The sequence below is a fragment of the Pelophylax lessonae genome, assembly GCF_965119305.1.
Source record: "Pelophylax lessonae genome assembly, chromosome: 10".
In the NCBI taxonomy this organism is placed as follows: Eukaryota; Metazoa; Chordata; class Amphibia; order Anura; family Ranidae; genus Pelophylax; species Pelophylax lessonae.
Genome location: NC_138777.1, coordinates 48,946,965 through 48,964,817, shown reverse-complemented (window position 1 = coordinate 48,964,817; position 17,853 = coordinate 48,946,965). Strand labels below are relative to the sequence as shown.

Here is a 17,853-nt window from a genome sequence, read left to right as displayed (position 1 = left end):
GTATGAAAGAGAAGAGAGGCGCCTCTAAGTGTAGTAATATGGCTTCATTTAAAGGCACAACATTTAGTAATTCACATGGTTGATGATTAAAAGAGGCACATCTAAGTATGCCGGTATAATGGGTACAGCTGTCCACATAGACCGTCCTCCACACCGCCGGCGTCACGTCGAATAATGCCTTCCGTCGGATAGTGCATCTGACGGACTGCACATGCGCAGTAAATTACGTCACTCCGGCTGCCTGCTCCGCAGCTGGGGTTGACGTCATTATTGCGCAGTCCGTCGGATGCACTCTTCGACGGAAGGCTGCGGGAATAATCGTCGCAATCTGCGCATGCGCGCCCATAGAGAGCGGAGGAGGGGAGAGAATCTATTGTCAGATTCTGCCTCACTCTCTGCACATCTATCAGGACGGATCGGATTACACTGCATTGTATTCTTATGTGTGAAATGGCGGCAATATTGTCAAGAGCTGTGTTTGTGTTCTCTATCAGACAATATTCCCGCCATTTCTCACATAAGAATACACTGCACATTAATCCGATCCGTCCCGATAGATGTGCAGAGAGCGAGGCAGAATCTGACAATAGATTCTCTCCCCTCCTCCGCTCTCTCTATCTACCGTCGGATAGTGCATCCGACAAACTGCGCATGTCAGTGTCGTCACCGCCAGCGCAGCTGATCGGAGCAGTCAGCTGGAGTGACGTCAGTCCGTCGGATGCACTATCCGACGGAAGGCATTATCTGACACGACACCGGCTCTCACCGCTGTCAGTCTGCTATTATGACCGGGAAGACTATCCTGCAGTAAAGCAATCTGAAAGCGAGGCCTGAATCGCACGTGGAGCGCATTGTGGAAGGGATTACGTCGATAGCGGTGCAGAGGATGGTCTATGTCAGTGTTTCTCAACTCCAGTCCTCAGGGCACACTATGGGTCCTTTCACACTGTGCGCCTTCTGATGAGGTCCGTTCTGCCCAGTGGGGGATCAATCCGCCGATCCCCGCTGAGCAGGCGGATGACAGCTCTGTCTCTGCTCTGTGTGCGGAGATGGAGCTGTCAGATTCCCCTGTATGTCTATTATTCCTCTATGGGGGGAATCGGATGAGAATGGACTGCCTGTCTGTACTCATCCAATCCGATCCGCAGGACTGATGGAAAATAGGATTTCACGGACAGGATCTGAAGTGGATAGCAGCGGGGGTCAGTGGACATGTCTCCGCTGACATCCGCTGCCCCATAGGGATGCATGGAGGATCCGATCAGGTCCGCCTAAAAAACTGACGATCGGATCGGATTGTTCGTGTGAAAGGACCCTAACAGGCTGGATTTTAAGTATTACCTTGGGAAGATGCAGACTAGAATACCGCAATCACTGAGCAGCAAGTGAGATCACCTGTGATGTATCTCCGTTTTCTTGAAAACCTGGTCTAATAGTGTGCCCTGAGGACTGGAGTTGAGCAACACTGGTCTATGTGGACAGCTTTATCCCGGATGCCTGCATACTTGGATGTGCCTGTTTTAATCATCAACCATGCAAGTTGCTAAATGTTGTACCTTCAATAAATGTAACCATATAGCTACACTTATAGGCGCCTCTCTTCTCTTTTATTCTAAGTTGTGACATGATGCTGCTTCTATATCAAGTCAAAGTTTATAAAATAAGTTTTGCTTGTCTTGCAAAACGCTCACAAACCAAGTTACTCTCAATCCAAGGTTTAACTGTATAGCATGTTGTATGTGTCATGAGATCTGCTTACATCTTCTGTTCTCTTTTCAGAGGGACATATGAGTATGAACTGACCCTACGTACTGACCTCTACACCAGCAAGCACACTCAATGGTTCTACTTCCAGGTGAAGAACACAAAGAAAGGTGTCCCCTATCGTTTCACTATCACTAACCTAATGAAGAGCAACAGCCTGTACAATGCTGGCATGAAGCCTCTTCTGTATTCAGAACACAATGCCACCTTCACAGGAGAGGGGTGGAAGAGGGAAGGGAGAGATATAAAGTACTATCGTAACTCTCGTGCACAGGGAGGTTGCTCTTTGTACTGCTTAACTTGGACATTTGAGTTTCCCCATGACAACGATACCTGTTTCTTTGCACACTGTTATCCGTATACATATTCTGACCTGCAGAGGGATATTGAAATGTGGACCAGTGACCCAGATCGCTCCCAGTACTGCAAACTCCGGACCTTATGCAGGAGTCTGGCGGGTAACACAGTCTACTTGATGACTATTACGTCCCCATCGGTAAAACCTGAGTTGGCCACTAGTAAGAAAGCAGTGGTGGTGACCGCCAGAGTACACCCTGGGGAGACTAATGGCTCCTGGATGATGAAAGGCTTCCTGGACTTCATCCTGAGTGACTCTCCTGATGCTCAGCTGCTAAGGGATATGTTTATTTTTAAAGTTATTCCCATGCTAAATCCAGATGGGGTAATTGTTGGAAACTACCGCTGCTCTCTGTCTGGGAGGGATCTAAACAGGAATTATCGAAGTATGCTGAAGGATTCCTACCCGTGTATTTGGCAAACAAGGGCTATGATTAAAAGGTGAGGACATCCAATGGAAGATATTTTTTATGCTCAATAGTGTGTTTACACCTGACCATTATACCGACTCTATATGGCCAAAAGTATGTGGACAGCACTCCAAACTACTGAGTTTTAAGTGAAGGGTACTCACTGCAGTCTCCTTGTTGCATGGTTTTCTCCTGTTTATGCTACTTGCTATATGCACAGGGACATCTAGTGGACAAAGAGAAAATCGCAGCCCATTTATGTTGGAAGAGCAGCAAGGGATTCAGGGTTGTATAGTTAAATATTTTTACAAGACTCAGAGCTGCCATCATAAAGATAGAGGGGAGAAGCCCAAACCCAACTCAAGATATTTAATAATCTAAGCTACCTTTTCAAATGTGCAGACACAACATAAATGAAGCTCTGAAATGTCTGACCAACAAGAATCCAGGATGAAATTTGGACAGTTTAAGGCAGTCTTAGACCCAAAAACAAACTTTTATTATATTGCACCTTACCAATTCTTAGATATGATGGCTGTAATGGTTTCCTCTTTAGGTTTTCTTTCTTTTATTTTAATTTGGTAATCCAGCCAGCATATCTGTTGTTTTTCACAGCACAAGTTTTCCAGCAGAATGTATTAGTTTACATGGATGAGACAAACCACTTAACACTTGTGGGGGGACACTCCCGATACTCAAGAACACTGTTTTTCCCTGGGTTGCTCTGCCTTCAGCTCCAATTGTCAGTATCCTGGACCTCTTGGCTCAGCATCACACTCTGGATCCACTAGGCCGACTGCCTGTGTCCACCTTCCTTGCTGACCAACGTCCCCCTCCTCCTGGGACCTGGCTTCCCGCCCAAAGACGCCCTGTCACATGTGCCCCTGGCTTTTATAGCCTATCCCAGGATGCACCACTCTTGTGCCCTCCCACTGGGACAGCCACAAAAGCCTGTGTCACTGGCTGGATTTCCTCCACTGTCCAACAGGCTCCCCTATTGGATACAGTGGAGACACTCCCTCAGACCAAGTGAATCACACATGGACACATGTAACAGGCAAAACTACTGATCAGGCTCCCCTGATAAGCAGATGGAGCAAAACAATGCCTTTACCTAGCACCTACCTAGGAGGGTGCTACACATGCAAAATCTCAAATCAGCAGGTGAGTACAGATAGGAAAAAGCCAAACAAAATACTGACGCAGCCATCACATCTATTTAGTAAACTGCAATATAATACGGTTTTGGGTTTAATACCGCTTTAAGGCAGGCATCACTGAATGGCAGACACGCGCGTGGGAGCCGACGGTCACGGCACGGGGCTCTGAAGAAATGGCACCAGCGGCTGTTCCTTCAGAGCGCATGCGCCAGTGACGTCACTGGCTGCATTTAAGGTAAATATCTCCTAAACGGTACATGTTTAGGAGATATTTACAGTACCTATAGGTAAGCCTTATCATAGGTTTACCTATAGGTAAAAGTGTCAGAGGAGGGTTTACTTCCTCTTTAAGGTTTTATAATATTCCTAGCAATATTACCCATTTAGCACCCTATGAGTGAATGATACTAATAGGGGCTAACTGTAGTGAGGTCAGCAGCCATATTTATTGCATTTTTATCTTTATTATCAATTAATCTAGGCAGCGCCAATACTCACTTGCACAGTAGCACCTTTAGACATAACAAAGGGTTGGTGGACCTTTGCTGGAAGAACAATTTACTGACTGGACCTCCTTGAATTTTAATTCAATGTACCTAGTTGAAGGTATTCCTTTGACTCAGAAAAACAAATCCAAGTAGAGGCATCCAATTTAGAGTATCAAGACATATATTTTGTTCTTCCATTTCAGGCTTTTAGTAGAACGAGAAGTTCTTCTGTATTGTGACTTCCATGGACACAGTCGTAAGAACAATGTGTTCATGTATGGCTGTAACAACAAGGGTCATCCCGAGTCCAGGCTACATGAGAGGGTCTTCCCTTTAATGCTCAGCAAGAATGCTCCTGATAAGGTAATTCAAATTGTTGAAGAATATATTTGATTTTTACTTATACCTGTGCCAAAGGAAATATGGCATGAATGACTAAGAGCAATGCCCAGCTGATTTATCCCCAAACATTTACAGTGTACTTTCTCTGCAGTTCCTCTTTAAAGGCTGTAAGTTTAAAGTACAGAAAAGTAAAGAAGGCACAGGACGGATTGTAATGTGGCGCCATGGCATCAACAACAGTTATACCATGGAGTCTACTTTTGGTGGATCTACATTAGGTGAGTGTTCCTTCACTGTAATTGTCAGTATTACCCTGTCCTTGGCCATAGAGATCAGCATTGGTATTTCACCTACCGCAATGGTCAGCACTACTCTGTCCCCACCACACAGTTTAGTATTTCTCTACCGCACCAAAGAAGTCACTACTACTTTGCCCCATTAAAGATGACCACATTAGTCTGCTCATATCATAAAGGTCAGCACCACAGAGGTCAAAGCTACTCTGCCTTCCCCCAAAGTTCTGCTTTGTGTTGGAGACTGCGCTGGACTTACTGGATCAGTCACTGGTTGTGGATGGGTGATTGTGTGGGCAAATGGGAAGCGATCCCTTCCAGTGGGTCGTGCCTGTGTTGATTGGGAGTCAGAGGCCCGATGTCAGCCAGCCTATTGCCCAGATTATACAGCTGCATGGTCAAATTAGGGAGCAAGCCCAAGAGCTAACCAGTCAAGCATTTGCACATATTTGGATCTAAAGGTTGTTTATACATTCATCAAAGGGAACTGGCTGCTACTATTACAAATGACAACTCTATATCTGTTCTCAGGTCAGAAGATGCCAGTACATTTATAGTGCTCAAGCACACAACACTGAAGAAGGGGAAGTCTATTCCCCTGAAACATGTTGGCTTTATGTATATGCTTACACTTACAAAATAACATCTTTTGAACCATACACCTAAAGTTGGTTTTCTGGACACTGGGCACTTTTTCTTTCCTACCCAAACCTTCCTCTAAAGTTGAGCATTACTCTGCCCTACTACAGAGGTCAGGACTACTCTGCCCCCACAGCAAAGTTTAGTAGTAGTCTGCTCCACCACAGAGGTCAGTACTGTTTTGCCCAGTCACAGATGACAGGCTGACTCTGCTTTCACAACATTGCTCAGAATTGCAGTGGTCAGGACTACACTGTCCCTACCCCACTGTTTAGCATTACTTTGCTTCACCACAATGGTCAGGTCTAAATTGCCCCCACTGTAAAGCTCAGTTGTCAGATACCTGATCCGAGGCAGAGATGCAGAGTGCTGGGCAGGAATACACCGGATAGTCCAAGGAGGAACCAGGAACAACCAGGCAGTAGGTATAAGACCGGCCGGGGGTCAAACACAGTGCTCGGCAGTAAGCTGCAACAGGTGCAAGCCAAAGATATAGCAGGAAGGCCAGAAGCAGACAAGTCAGTGGGAAAGCCGAGATCAGGTACTGGAGGGCAGGTAGACAGGAAGCAAGTCCGTGAGCCAAGCCGAGGTCAGAAAACTGGAGAGCCAAACTGGAGCAGGGATGGTCAGACTAAGCCGAGGGTCAAAGCCAGGAGAGAGAGCAGACAGGTCAGGAACAAGCCGGGTCAAACTGGAATCCAGGAAGTAGCAACGCTCAGGAAACAGGAGGAGCTGAAGACAATCCAGCAATTTAATGGGCTGAGCAGAGTCCTTTTATAGGCCAGTGAATTAGTCTATGGCCTGAGTTCATTGTGGCCATGGGAAGTACTGGCAAAGTTGCCAGCTGCAGCACAGCCATGACTCTATGGCCTGAGTCCATTGCAGCCTTTGGAAGTAGTGGCGGAGTTGCCAGTTGCAGCATGGCCATTTCTCTGACATCAGTATTGCTCTGCTCCACTGCAGAGGTCTGTACTACTCAGCCCCTACCGCAAAGTTCAGCATTACTGTGTCTCATCACAGGTCAGCACTAGTCTGGCCCGCCACAATGTTTGGAATTATTCTGTGCTGCCACAGAGGTTAGGACCACCGTGCCCCCACTGCAATGTTCAGTATTACTCTGCCCCCAGTGCAATGTTCATTATTACTCTGCTCCACCACAAAGATCTGCACTATTCTATACAACTGGCCAAAATTCACTACATGGGTGACCCTGTTGGCTACCTCCCACCTGACATCCTTAATTTAAAAATTGAAGAAGCCAGGTGTAAAATTGGATGTTGAACAGCGGCTGCATCATATTGCAGCCACTGATTGGGTATATGGATAGGTTCTGGCTGCGGCTTTCAGACTACAATAGCCACAGCAGGAGATTCCTCCATCCATGCTGTATAGAGAGATGGCGAATCATCTGTTTTTTTTCTGTCCAGCTTGCAGGTTGAACGAATATAATTGATGTGTGTATACCCCACATTGCTTGCCTGTGACAAGATTACCTATATAGGGGTTAGCTGTCCTGTTTGTCTTGAACAGTGCAAATTTACCACAGTAGAGTAGAGTAACGCAGTTGTCAGTACTACTCTGGCTCCTACCACCGTGGACGGTGCTTCTTTACTCCCTACTACATTCATCGGTACACCACTGCCTTCTACCACAGATGTTGCCTTTGCTGCCCTTATGGTAGTGGTCAATAATCATGTGATCCTATTGCTTGATCTGTACTACTCTGCCCCTACCACAGTGATCTTTGCTACTCTAATACTTTTTCTAAGTAGTTAGAACTATTCTTTCTTTTTGACATTTGCCAGCGCTACCCTGCCAGTGATCAGAGTGGTCAGTACTTCATTGCCTTCTACCTCAATGGTTAGTACTATTCTTCCCTCTACGACAGTGTACAGTACTTACTCTGTTCCTTAGAATAGTCAACACTACTGTCTCCTTATTACAGCGGTCAATACTACTGTGTTATACCACTGTTGTCAAAAGTTGAAAATTATAATGCTCTTTAAAAGATAATAAATATACATTTTTTTAACTGAAAATATAGGGGACAGAAAAGGCACTCATTTTACAACAAATGACCTCAAATCGATGGGACATCACTTCTGTGACACTCTGCTGGACTATTGTGATCCTGATAAGACCAAGGTGAGCGCTTAATTTAAAGCCTAGTGCACATGCAGGGCTTAATGAAAAAAAAAGATGACAGCTCCAGAGTAGCTGCTGTACTAACTATCCGACGTTAGTACAGCGATCTCCCCTGCTGTTCTATTTTGTTCTGACAGGGGGACAGCCCCCATGCCACATGACTCTAGTCAGCGCACTTAGCGATTGGCGGAAAGCGTTGATCTTGAACCTATCTGCAGACCTTTTTTGATCATACACCTTCGGAACGGCCGGATTTTGTAGGACTGACTGCAGTACACGCGGGCCGAATTTTGGCTGGTTCCTATTGAACCAGCCAAAATCGCCCGACATTCGGTCTGTGTGTACTAGGCTTAAGGGGTTTATCAAGCATTATTATGACCATTCACTACTGCTTGTTGAGCCATCATGTCTTTTCTGATGTTGTCTGGACCCAGTTATACCCTTTGTTGTTTAGGAATCTCCATCCTTTGACTACCCTCTGTTCTCAGTTAAAGGTATGTTTGTCTGAGCTCCAGACTATAGTTCAAGAAGAAATTAAAGAGAAGTTGAAACAACTTGGAAGAGGTGTTGATTCTGATGTCAATTTGAGTGACATTTCCCTGTCAGACATTGAATCAAGGTAAGAATGTTCTGTAATGGTCCTTTGGCTAAATAGGCACAAATTACCACAGATACACTCCAAAATCTTGACAAAAGCAGAACGTATAAAGTCCAGATTTAGTTTTCACACTCTATGTCCTATGGTGTCCACATGTTTCATGAGTTCAGAACAGTCACCTTTTATCAGGGATTGGTACTGTTGAACAAAGTGTGGACTGGACTGATAAAATTGGAAAAATCCTTCGGGGTAAATAAAGAGCATCTGAAGCAATCATCAGACTAATTACCCCATTAGGATCCCTCCAATTGTATCAGTCCAGTCTGCACATTCAACAGTACTTTTGGGGTTGGAAAAATGAATGAGTGCTGGTTCACATTGATCCAACAATCATTGCCACATCCCTAAAACATACGTTTTTGGTGAGGGACTGGGTGTGCAAGAAACCGCCAAAAAGTAGAAAACAAAGTCCAGATTCAATTTTGTTTTTTAGATTATGTCAAAAACCACAAAAGTACTGAGACAGACATTTTTGGTGAGGGGCAGGTCCGATGTGTGATCAAGCCAGAAGGCTGGAGGGATATCCGGGCCGTACCTCACCAGAAGCATGGGACTTTGAAGGCATAGATTGATAGTGAGTTCCTAAACAAAAGCCCATAATATATAAAAAGTTGATTTTTATTCAAAATACAGATACCATTTCTTAAAAACATTGAAAAACAGACATATACATTTCCAAATAGGATAAATGAATCATGAATAACAGTATGGATCACATAGGTCCAATGTGATCCAACCTATGTGATCCATACTGGTATTCATGATTCATTTATCCTATTTGGAAATGTATATGTCTGTTTTTCAATGTTTTTTTTTAAGAAATTGTATCTGTATTTTGAATAAAAATCAACTTTTTATATATTATGGTCCCATTGTCAGTTAGAATAAGAAGGGGGGGGGGGGGGACTCCTCGAGAGACAAAGACAGCATTTACATTTTGGTAAGGGACTGGGTGTGCAAGAAACCGCAGAAAACAAAGTCCAGATTAAATTTTTTTTTTAGATTATGTCAAAAACCCCAAAAGTACGGAGACAGAAATTTTTGGTGAGGGGCAGGTCCAATATGCAATCAAGCCAGAAGGCTGGAGGGATATCCGGGCCGTACCTCACCAGAAGCATGGGACTTTGCAGGCATAGATTGATAGTGAGTTGTAGTGAAAATTCCTAAACAATGGGACCATAATATATAAAAAGTTGATTTTTATTCAAAATACAGATACAATTTCTTAAAAACATTGAAAAACAGACATATACATTTCCAAATAGGATAAATGAATCATGAATACCAGTATGGATCACATAGGTTGGATCACATTGGACCTATGTGATCCATACTGTTATTTATGTACTTTTGGGGTTTTTGACATAATCTAAAAAAAAAATTTAATCTGGACTTTGTTTTCTGCGGTTTCTTGCACACCCAGTCCCTTACCAAAATGTAAATGCTGTCTTTGTCTCTCGAGGAGTCCCCCCCCCCCCCTTCTTATTCTAACTGACACCAATCAGGAAAAGACAAAAAGTGAAGAGAAAACAACAAAAAGTAGAGGTTCTGATCTCTTCTTACACTTCTTATTTGTGTTCTCTTTCTTCCATGGTGGGCATTTCCTATTTTTTATTGTTTGCCTGATTCCTGTCAAAGAGCCTAAAGTAGGAGTAAGAAAACAGACCACAATTTTCAAAAGGTTCTAACCTTTCCCCATAGTTTTCTCTGTTCATTGGACTTTAACCATTTTATTGTCATTTTAAAGGTAAAAAAAAAAAAATCCCAAATTTTGGGCTTTTACTCAGAACAGTAAAAGAGGGGAAATCTTCCAAGTGGGACACTAGTTATGGTGACCAGGGGGCCGCAATGCATTCCCTCAATTTGCAAGGATTTCCTCTCCCTTCTTGTTTTGGTATTTTGGCTAAGGGACAGGAAGTGAAGGTTAATCTCCCCAATGGGATACAGATGGAAAAAAAAACCTGACAGGGGTTATAACCGTCTTACTCCACCCAAAATGAAAATAAAAGTTTTGCCTATAGTTCTACTTTAAGGATTTGCTCATAATTATCCTCTCCTTGTGCATAAAAAAAAAATGTCTTTGTTGGAGCACTTTTACGCTCATCAGGATTTAACTGATTTTAATCATTTTGAAAATCTTCCTCTTAAAGGATTTGTTTTGAAGTGTCCTATTTAGGGATTTGTAATAATTAGCAAGGCTGACACTACAATTGTTTTTAATGTGAGATGTTCACACTCTTACACCTCCATATGCTAAGTGTTACTTATCTAATTAAAATGATGTAATGTCTTTGTACTTAGTCAAGAATTTATTTGCTAGTTCTCATGACTAGTAAGGTTTTTCCTCTCTGCGTACAGTATATCTGATGTATATATTAAAGTGAACCTGAGCTAGAATTAAATATTTACTAAGTAACAGTGCTAAAGTGAGGGCAATTTATGGTGCCTCTTGGGTCCTGGGTCCTGGGCCCAGCCCAATGCACATGTTCACCAGCACACCATGGATCATCAAATTTTGTCCAAAGCTTTTATTGCAGAAAGATCACAAAGGACAGAGTGCAACATTTCAAAGCCGTACAGGACCCCTTTGTCAGGCATGCCTGATAAAGGGGTACTGCGCAGCTCTAAAATGTTGCAGCTCTGTGTGTGAATAAACTACAAGCCCCGACATCGTGGCTTTGCAGCTGTCTGCTTGTAGTTCTCAATGAACTACCACGGGGCTGTAGAGCACCATGGTAGTTCATTGATTCTTCATGTAAGGGGTATCGGATACTCTTGACAGATATGCAGGAGACCTGCATGGCACTATCGATCAGCTGATCACTGGTGCAATGCTTTACAGGCTCAAAAAACGAAATAAATAAATGCACATATTTTACCTGCAAAAAAGAAATGTGCATTAATTATTTTTTTTCTAACAAGTGAACTTATCCTTTAATAATCCTGGGAAAACTGGAAATCTGGTTTCCCTCTCTATAGGATCACCCTGGAACCCCCTCACCCTCCATGGGTGAGGATCCCTGAGCACTTCAACTGCGCATGTCACCCCCATTAAAGGGACCAAAACCTAAACAATGGGGACACTTATTTCCCCATTCGGGACCGATCCCTGGTGTACTGTTCAGTCAAAAAGAAGAGCCATGTAAAAGGCATTGCGTCTTTTATTCCAGCAGCCTATGTGTTGAAACTGCTTAAATTGTCTCCAGTCATGCAGGTCCTCCCTCCAAATTATGTCTTGTAGTGAGTGTGAGCAGGAGAAATCAGCATGCCCAGTGGGAAGTGTTGCATACCTGCAGCAGAAGCAGCAGGAGGAGGAGAAAAGTGAAGTGACCGTGTCACCTTTTTTGTCAAGATTAGGCCCGGTCTCTTCTGCCATATGGTTGTTTGGTGAATAGTAGAAGTTTGCTTATTTGACAGGACAAGATAACAACGAGAAGGGCGCACCGACCTTGTGCATCACCACTTAAAAGTTTATTAAAATCAAAGAAGGGTAGCGTACAATATACTCACAAACGTAGGATATGAACAAGCATATAGGAAATGGGCACCGCTCGCTTCCAGGACACCTCTCTACTGCTGGATAGCGTGATGGCGTCCTCAAAACCTGATGTGGCTTACGTGTTTCAAGGGAGGACCCTCTTCCTGAGAGCCACAATCGCCTCGATGGCTTTGAGGAAGAGGGTCCTCCTCCCTCGAAACGCGTAAACCACATCAGGTTTTGAAGACGCCATCACGCTATCCAGCGGTAGAGCAGTGTCCTGGAAGCAAGCCGTGCCCATTTCCTATATGCTTGTTTATATCCTATGTTTGTGAGTATATTGTACGCTACCCTTCTTTGATTTTAATAAACTTTTAAGTGGTAATGCACAAGGTCGGTGCGCCCTTCTCTTGTTGTTTTCTTGTAGTGCCTTTTGGATACCCTTGGTCCTGAGGGGGGCAGCAAGACCGCTCCATTTCTGTCATAAAACCGCCTAGAACATTCACCTTCTCGCATACCACTCGAGCGCAGGAGAGATATTGTTTTTTGGAGACCCCTCAAGATGCCTGTGTTTCTGTTCTATTGTTACCGTTAGAAAGTTTTAGGCCAGGTTAGAACACTCATACATGAATACTGCATGGCCATAATGGCATCTAAAAGACTGAAATCCACGAAAACACAATTTTTTCACTGCCTCTTGCAGCACCAGTGGATCAAATAGCTCAGAGTCTGATGGACTTCCTGCACACTTGCTGAACATGGCAGAAAAGGTGAGACACACTATGTATTCAACTTTTCCTGTATTATACAATTTCTAATTACATAAAACTTTTATATTTTCTTCAGTCAACAGTTCAAACCATCATTTCATTAACTGCCAGGTGCCATTATAATTTAATTGAGTTATATTGCAGGCTGTAGCTGGCCACGCATTTAAAGATCTGATTCTTTGGATTTGACCCTGTGACCAAGCCTGTTGATCTAATGCAGGGGTAGGCAACCTTAAAGAGGTGGAGATCTCCCTGAACAACATGGGAGAAGTCAAAGATCACTGAGCACAATGTCGTCTCCTCACACCTGATTTAAACCTCTAAATGCCGTACTACCGTGTCGAAATCGCATTCATTGCATGGAAATCATGGGTTTAAATTAGGTGGTGAGGAGCCAACATATTGTCTCCTCACCACCTGTTAAACACACTCGGATCACTTTTCAGAGAAGCAGCAATGCCTGACGCACTTGTGAATGCATTCGGCAGCGGCACCCTTAGGGCTCGTTCACACTTGAATTTTTTTTTTTTTTTGGGGGGGGGGGGTAGTGACTGGGTGTGGTAAAACCCAGACTCAACCCCCCCGAGGCAGCATCCAAAGGTGTACACATGCCACAGCAGGAATTAAGCCCCTGTTGCTTTTGGTGGGTGCTACCGCCTGCCAATCGCGACCCATTCAAGAAAATGGGGTCATTCTGGAAGTGCCTCGCAACTGCATGCTTTTGGAGGGTCCAAGGAGTTAAAGCAGGTGGTGAGAAAGCAACACAACACTGCCTGCCAATCCCTTGTTTGCTGTACTGCACAAGGTTGCAGGGCACTTGTAGAGTGGCATCATTCACTTTAATGGGTCATGCTTTGCAGGTGCTACACCCATGCACCGTGACAGGGCGTATAACAGCTGCTGCAACATGTGTACACCCCTGGCCATTGCAGCTAAAGAGGATGCAGTTGGGGTAGGGGTGATAAAACACGTCTTTAACTATGGGGTTTTACCATCCCCCGAACTTCAAATGTAAATGTACCCTTACTGTTCTGAGCCCCGTATAAGGCTGCTTTCACACTGATGTGCTGCGTTTTACCTGCACTGTGGGTGCAGTACATCTGCAACTATACCGCATAAGATGCTCTTTGCTATAAACTTCTGTTTTATCCTAGAGGTCTGGAAAGCGTCACTTATGAAAGCGAACCAAAACTCCTGCATTCAGAAAGTGCACCAAATGCGCAGGAAATAATAGAAGTCTATGGCTAAGCACAGAAAACCTGCAGGAAAGCTGCGGGTACACTACACTGCGCCCACGATACATCAGTGTGAAAGCAGCCCTAAACTATTATGTATTGCTTCACACTGACTTGAAGATCTCTTCTTTCCTGCTGCTGGCTCCACTCTGGAGATCACTAGCCCGTATTAAAGGTGGAGTGCAGTTGCTATCACTCTACATGGGACAGGAGCGCTACAGAGGAGGCATCCGCTTATGCGGCTCTTGCCCCCTACTACAGCTCCAACTTTACAATTAGTCTCTCTGCATTGCACTCTGTTTGATGCTCTGAGATGGCGAGTCAGCAAGCCCAGACCGCAATCTATAGTCACCTGTCCCCGATCTACTGGTAGATCGCAATCTACATGTTGTTGACCCCCGATCTAATATGTACATCCACCAGTAGCTGCTAGTGCATTGGGGGCGCAGGGGCGCCGCCCCCCCCCCCATCCATCCATGTATCCGGCCCCCTGAAACAGGGCGCCGGACGCATGGATTCCAATGGGGTTTTTCTTTTTTAAGCATTTGGTTAGAGCCAGAGGCTCTAAAAGGCTTCAAAAAAGGGTGGGCTCGGGGCGCAGAGCACTGCGCCCCGAGCCCACCCAGTGGTGTGACAATAGTGAATGAATATTCTCTATTGCCACACTGATTCTCCTCCTGGCCAATCAGGAAGCTGGTCCTGAGACCCGTTTCCCAATTGGCCAAAAGGAAAAGCCATGCTATTGGCCAAGGAGCGGAGGAGGAGGAGGAGGGAGGAGACTGAGGGGAAAGCCGCCGCTGCCTGCCCGGGGGGGGGGGGACAGTGCGGGCTGGAGCTCATGGAGGACAGTGCAGGCTGGAGCTGGTGGGGAGGACAGTGCAGGCTGGAGCTGGTGTGGTCGGGGGGGTTATGGCATGGTCCGTCTACCGCCTGTACCCCCCGCCCCCGGCCCATGGAGCACCAGCCGCCACTGACATCCACTATTCAGTACAACTGGGGTTTTCTCTTCAGTATGGACTATGGGACATTAACAGGCAATGACAGGTAAACTCTGCAAAACTTTGCTTTTTCACTAGTTTTTTCAGAAAAAGAAACGTTTACGATCTCGTAAGGAAAGGAACAGAATGTATCAGAAACGCAGCTCCAAGCACAAATCAAAGTCTCAGAGCAGCATGCTGGTGAGTCAGCCTCTTACTATACTACTGAAAATTCAAGCCTTGTTTCTGCTGAAGAATGAAAAGTTAATTCAAAAATTGATATTTTTAAGTTCTGTGGCTTATTGATTACTTGAGGACTTCAGCTGAGAATTCCCTGTTTCCAGCTCCATCTAATCACCACAGCCACTGGAAAGGGTCCTGCTGCCCGAAGTTTTATACTCTAACTGCAGGTTTAATCATTTTAAATAGTTTGTTTGGGCCAAGCTGGCCCAAAGGAATGGTTTCCTTTACTACTGTAATTGATTTGGCTGCTGTCAGCACTGTATTCAATGTATGTAGCATCAGCCGCACATAGTCTGCAGCGCTGTGTTCAGCAGAGACACGTGGGGACTCCCTGCCTGCTGTCGGAACAAATTCGAGCTGGTTTGAGTGCTTCTCAGCCATTCACAGGAAGCCTTGTGCTTTATTGATGAATACAAGGCTTTCTCTCAATTGGCGGAGTTTGAGATCGTGACATTATCCATCCACCTCTCCACTGTAGCCAAGAGAAGCACTCAGCCCTGCTTGATTATTGTCTAGCAGCAGATGGAAAGGTCCCCATACTTGACTGAACACAGCGCTGTATATTGTATGTAGCTGATGCATACAGTGCTGACAGCAGCTGCATCAGTTAGCAAAGGAAATAGTTCATTTGGGCCAGCTTGGCCCCAACAAGCTAATTCAAGTGAAAGTAAACCTGTTGAGCTTTAATATTTTTTGCATTGTGGAGAATGTAGTGAAAGCGGAAGAGGTAAGATAGACACAGAAAGTCCACTCTTTCAGCAAAAGTACTCAAACGTTAGTATTTGTCCTTTATTTTACATTGCAGACAACATAACAGGGTACACTGAGACTTCTTGGTGGAATGAGCTGAGGATTCTGCTGGAAGATGACTGACAAATGGTGTAAAAAGTATAGAACTGATAAAGATAGTAACTACATACAGTATATAATATTATTCCGGTACAGAGAGAGAACCCCATAAGAGTAATTTCTTCTAAAGTTTACAGTAAAACAAAAGTGTTAGTCAAGTTAAAGTGGTTCAAAAGACTTGAAGAAGAACTCCGGGGGAAAAAAATTCCCATGCATTGGGTCTGTGCCCGCACTGCATGGGATAACTGCTTGTTTTGTCCTGGGGTGCACTGAAAGGCTATACTTCCCTGATCTTTCGATCCTCCAAAAAACAGCGCTTCCCCATGTCCAGGGGTGGACTGTTCCTGCCGTCCGCATGTCCAAAGCCAGTCTATGGGTGTGATGAAGTCAGGAACAGTCCATGCCCAAGACTGCTAGTGTGCAGGGGGCAGGAGCTGCAGGGATCGGTCTTGTGCTTATAGGATCAGCAGATTAGGTAAGTGCTGCTCTTCTCACCTCTAGGCAAAAATGAGCTGTGTGGGTACAGTCCCATTGCAAGGGACAACATTTTTTTCCCTACTGTTCCTCTTTAAGGTTTTTTTTTTACTATAATGCATTCTATGCATTAAGGTAAAACAATCTTCCAGTATCAGCTACCTCAGGCTCCCCGAATACGTAACCGGTTCTTCTTTCGATCCAGTGCTGTGCCCAAGAGCAGCATCACTGCTCTCTCTCGCTCTCTCTCCTCACAAGCAACAGAGGCAGCAGCGGGAGCTTATGGCTCCTGCTCCTGCCAATCAAATCCTATAAGGATGGAGCAGGGACAGGGCCGTTCAGCCACTTGAATGGCCAGGCAGCAACGTCACTCCCGCGCATGTGCACGGGAGTCCTATCACTATGACATACCATGGGTGTCGCAGTGCACTCTGAGCTGTGTTTGCAAGACTCAGCATACATTACTGCTGACAGGCAGGAGAAAGCTTTTATGACAGAAGTGACAATGAGGGGTTGATTTACTAAAGTGGGAGAGTGCAGAATCTGATGCCGCTGTGCAGGGTAGCCAATCGGCTACTAATTCCAGCTTGTTCAATTAAGCTGTGACAAAAAACCTGGAAGCTGATTGGTTTCTATGCAGAGCTGCACCAGATTTTGCACTCATTTTGTCTTACTAAATCAACCCGATAGGGCCTCTTCTGCCATGAAAAACTTGCCTGTCATTGTTTTTTTTGTTTTTTTTTAATCTTTTTTTTCTTTAAGTTTACTACCGCTTTAACTGCAGCAGAGAAAAATCGTATATCCTGCCTTGCCAGTTGCTACTGTGCACAATACTGGAGGTCGATATTAAGACATACTCTGCCTGAAAGTCACCTTTGAAGTAGATGTAAATCCTAACTGAACGACAATTACTTTGCCAAAGCTCTGTATATCATAAAAAATTATCACTTTTTAAAATAAAATACTATTCATCTTTTTTCATGCTTTTGCTGCATCTCAGTGATGCCGATGTCCTGCGGCCTTATCACAGCCACTACTTGTCTACATATACTCCAGCATTGGCTGCATGGCTTTTCACAGACCAGGGTTCCTGATGGTGACAACAGCAGACCATGCCTGCGTAATGTGCGATGAAATGGGCACTTGTAGTCTGTATCACCCATGTGACAGCAGGGCGTTGTCACCTATGAAAGAAAGTTCCTCTAAAGGACCTTAATGGCAGGATCACCTTGGTTTCATCAGACCATAACATATTTTCCCACATGCTTTTGGGAGACTTCAGATGTGTTTTTGCAAAATTTAGCCGGGCTTGGATGTTTTTCTTCGTAACTTTGCAACTCTAACCCAAAGCTCAGACATATGAAGAATGCGGGAGATTTCTGTCACATTTATCACACAGCCAGTACTAGCTTAATGTTGCTGTAGGCCTCTTGGCAGCCTCCCTGAATAGTTTTCCTCTCGTCTTTTCATCAATTTTGGTGTGATGTCCAGTTCTTGGTAATGTCCCTGTCGTGCCAAATTTTCTCCACTTGATGATGACTGTCTTCTCTGTGTTCCATGGTATATCCAAT

General features: G+C 44.6%; 1 protein-coding gene across 1 annotated transcript in view; it reads left to right on the top strand.

The window, feature by feature from the left end:
* Positions 1–17,853, top strand: part of AGBL2 (AGBL carboxypeptidase 2) — a gene marked incomplete at its 3' end in the record, with an annotated part of 76,900 nt that overhangs the window by 38,210 nt on the left and 20,837 nt on the right. Inside the window, exons 8-14 of the mRNA XM_082270961.1 lie at positions 1,780–2,562; positions 4,383–4,542; positions 4,673–4,799; positions 7,498–7,598; positions 8,087–8,217; positions 12,438–12,504; positions 14,816–14,917. Of these exons, the coding sequence (XP_082127087.1) occupies positions 1,780–2,562; positions 4,383–4,542; positions 4,673–4,799; positions 7,498–7,598; positions 8,087–8,217; positions 12,438–12,504; positions 14,816–14,917 (1,471 nt within the window). The remainder of the gene's footprint in view (positions 1–1,779; positions 2,563–4,382; positions 4,543–4,672; positions 4,800–7,497; positions 7,599–8,086; positions 8,218–12,437; positions 12,505–14,815; positions 14,918–17,853) is intronic.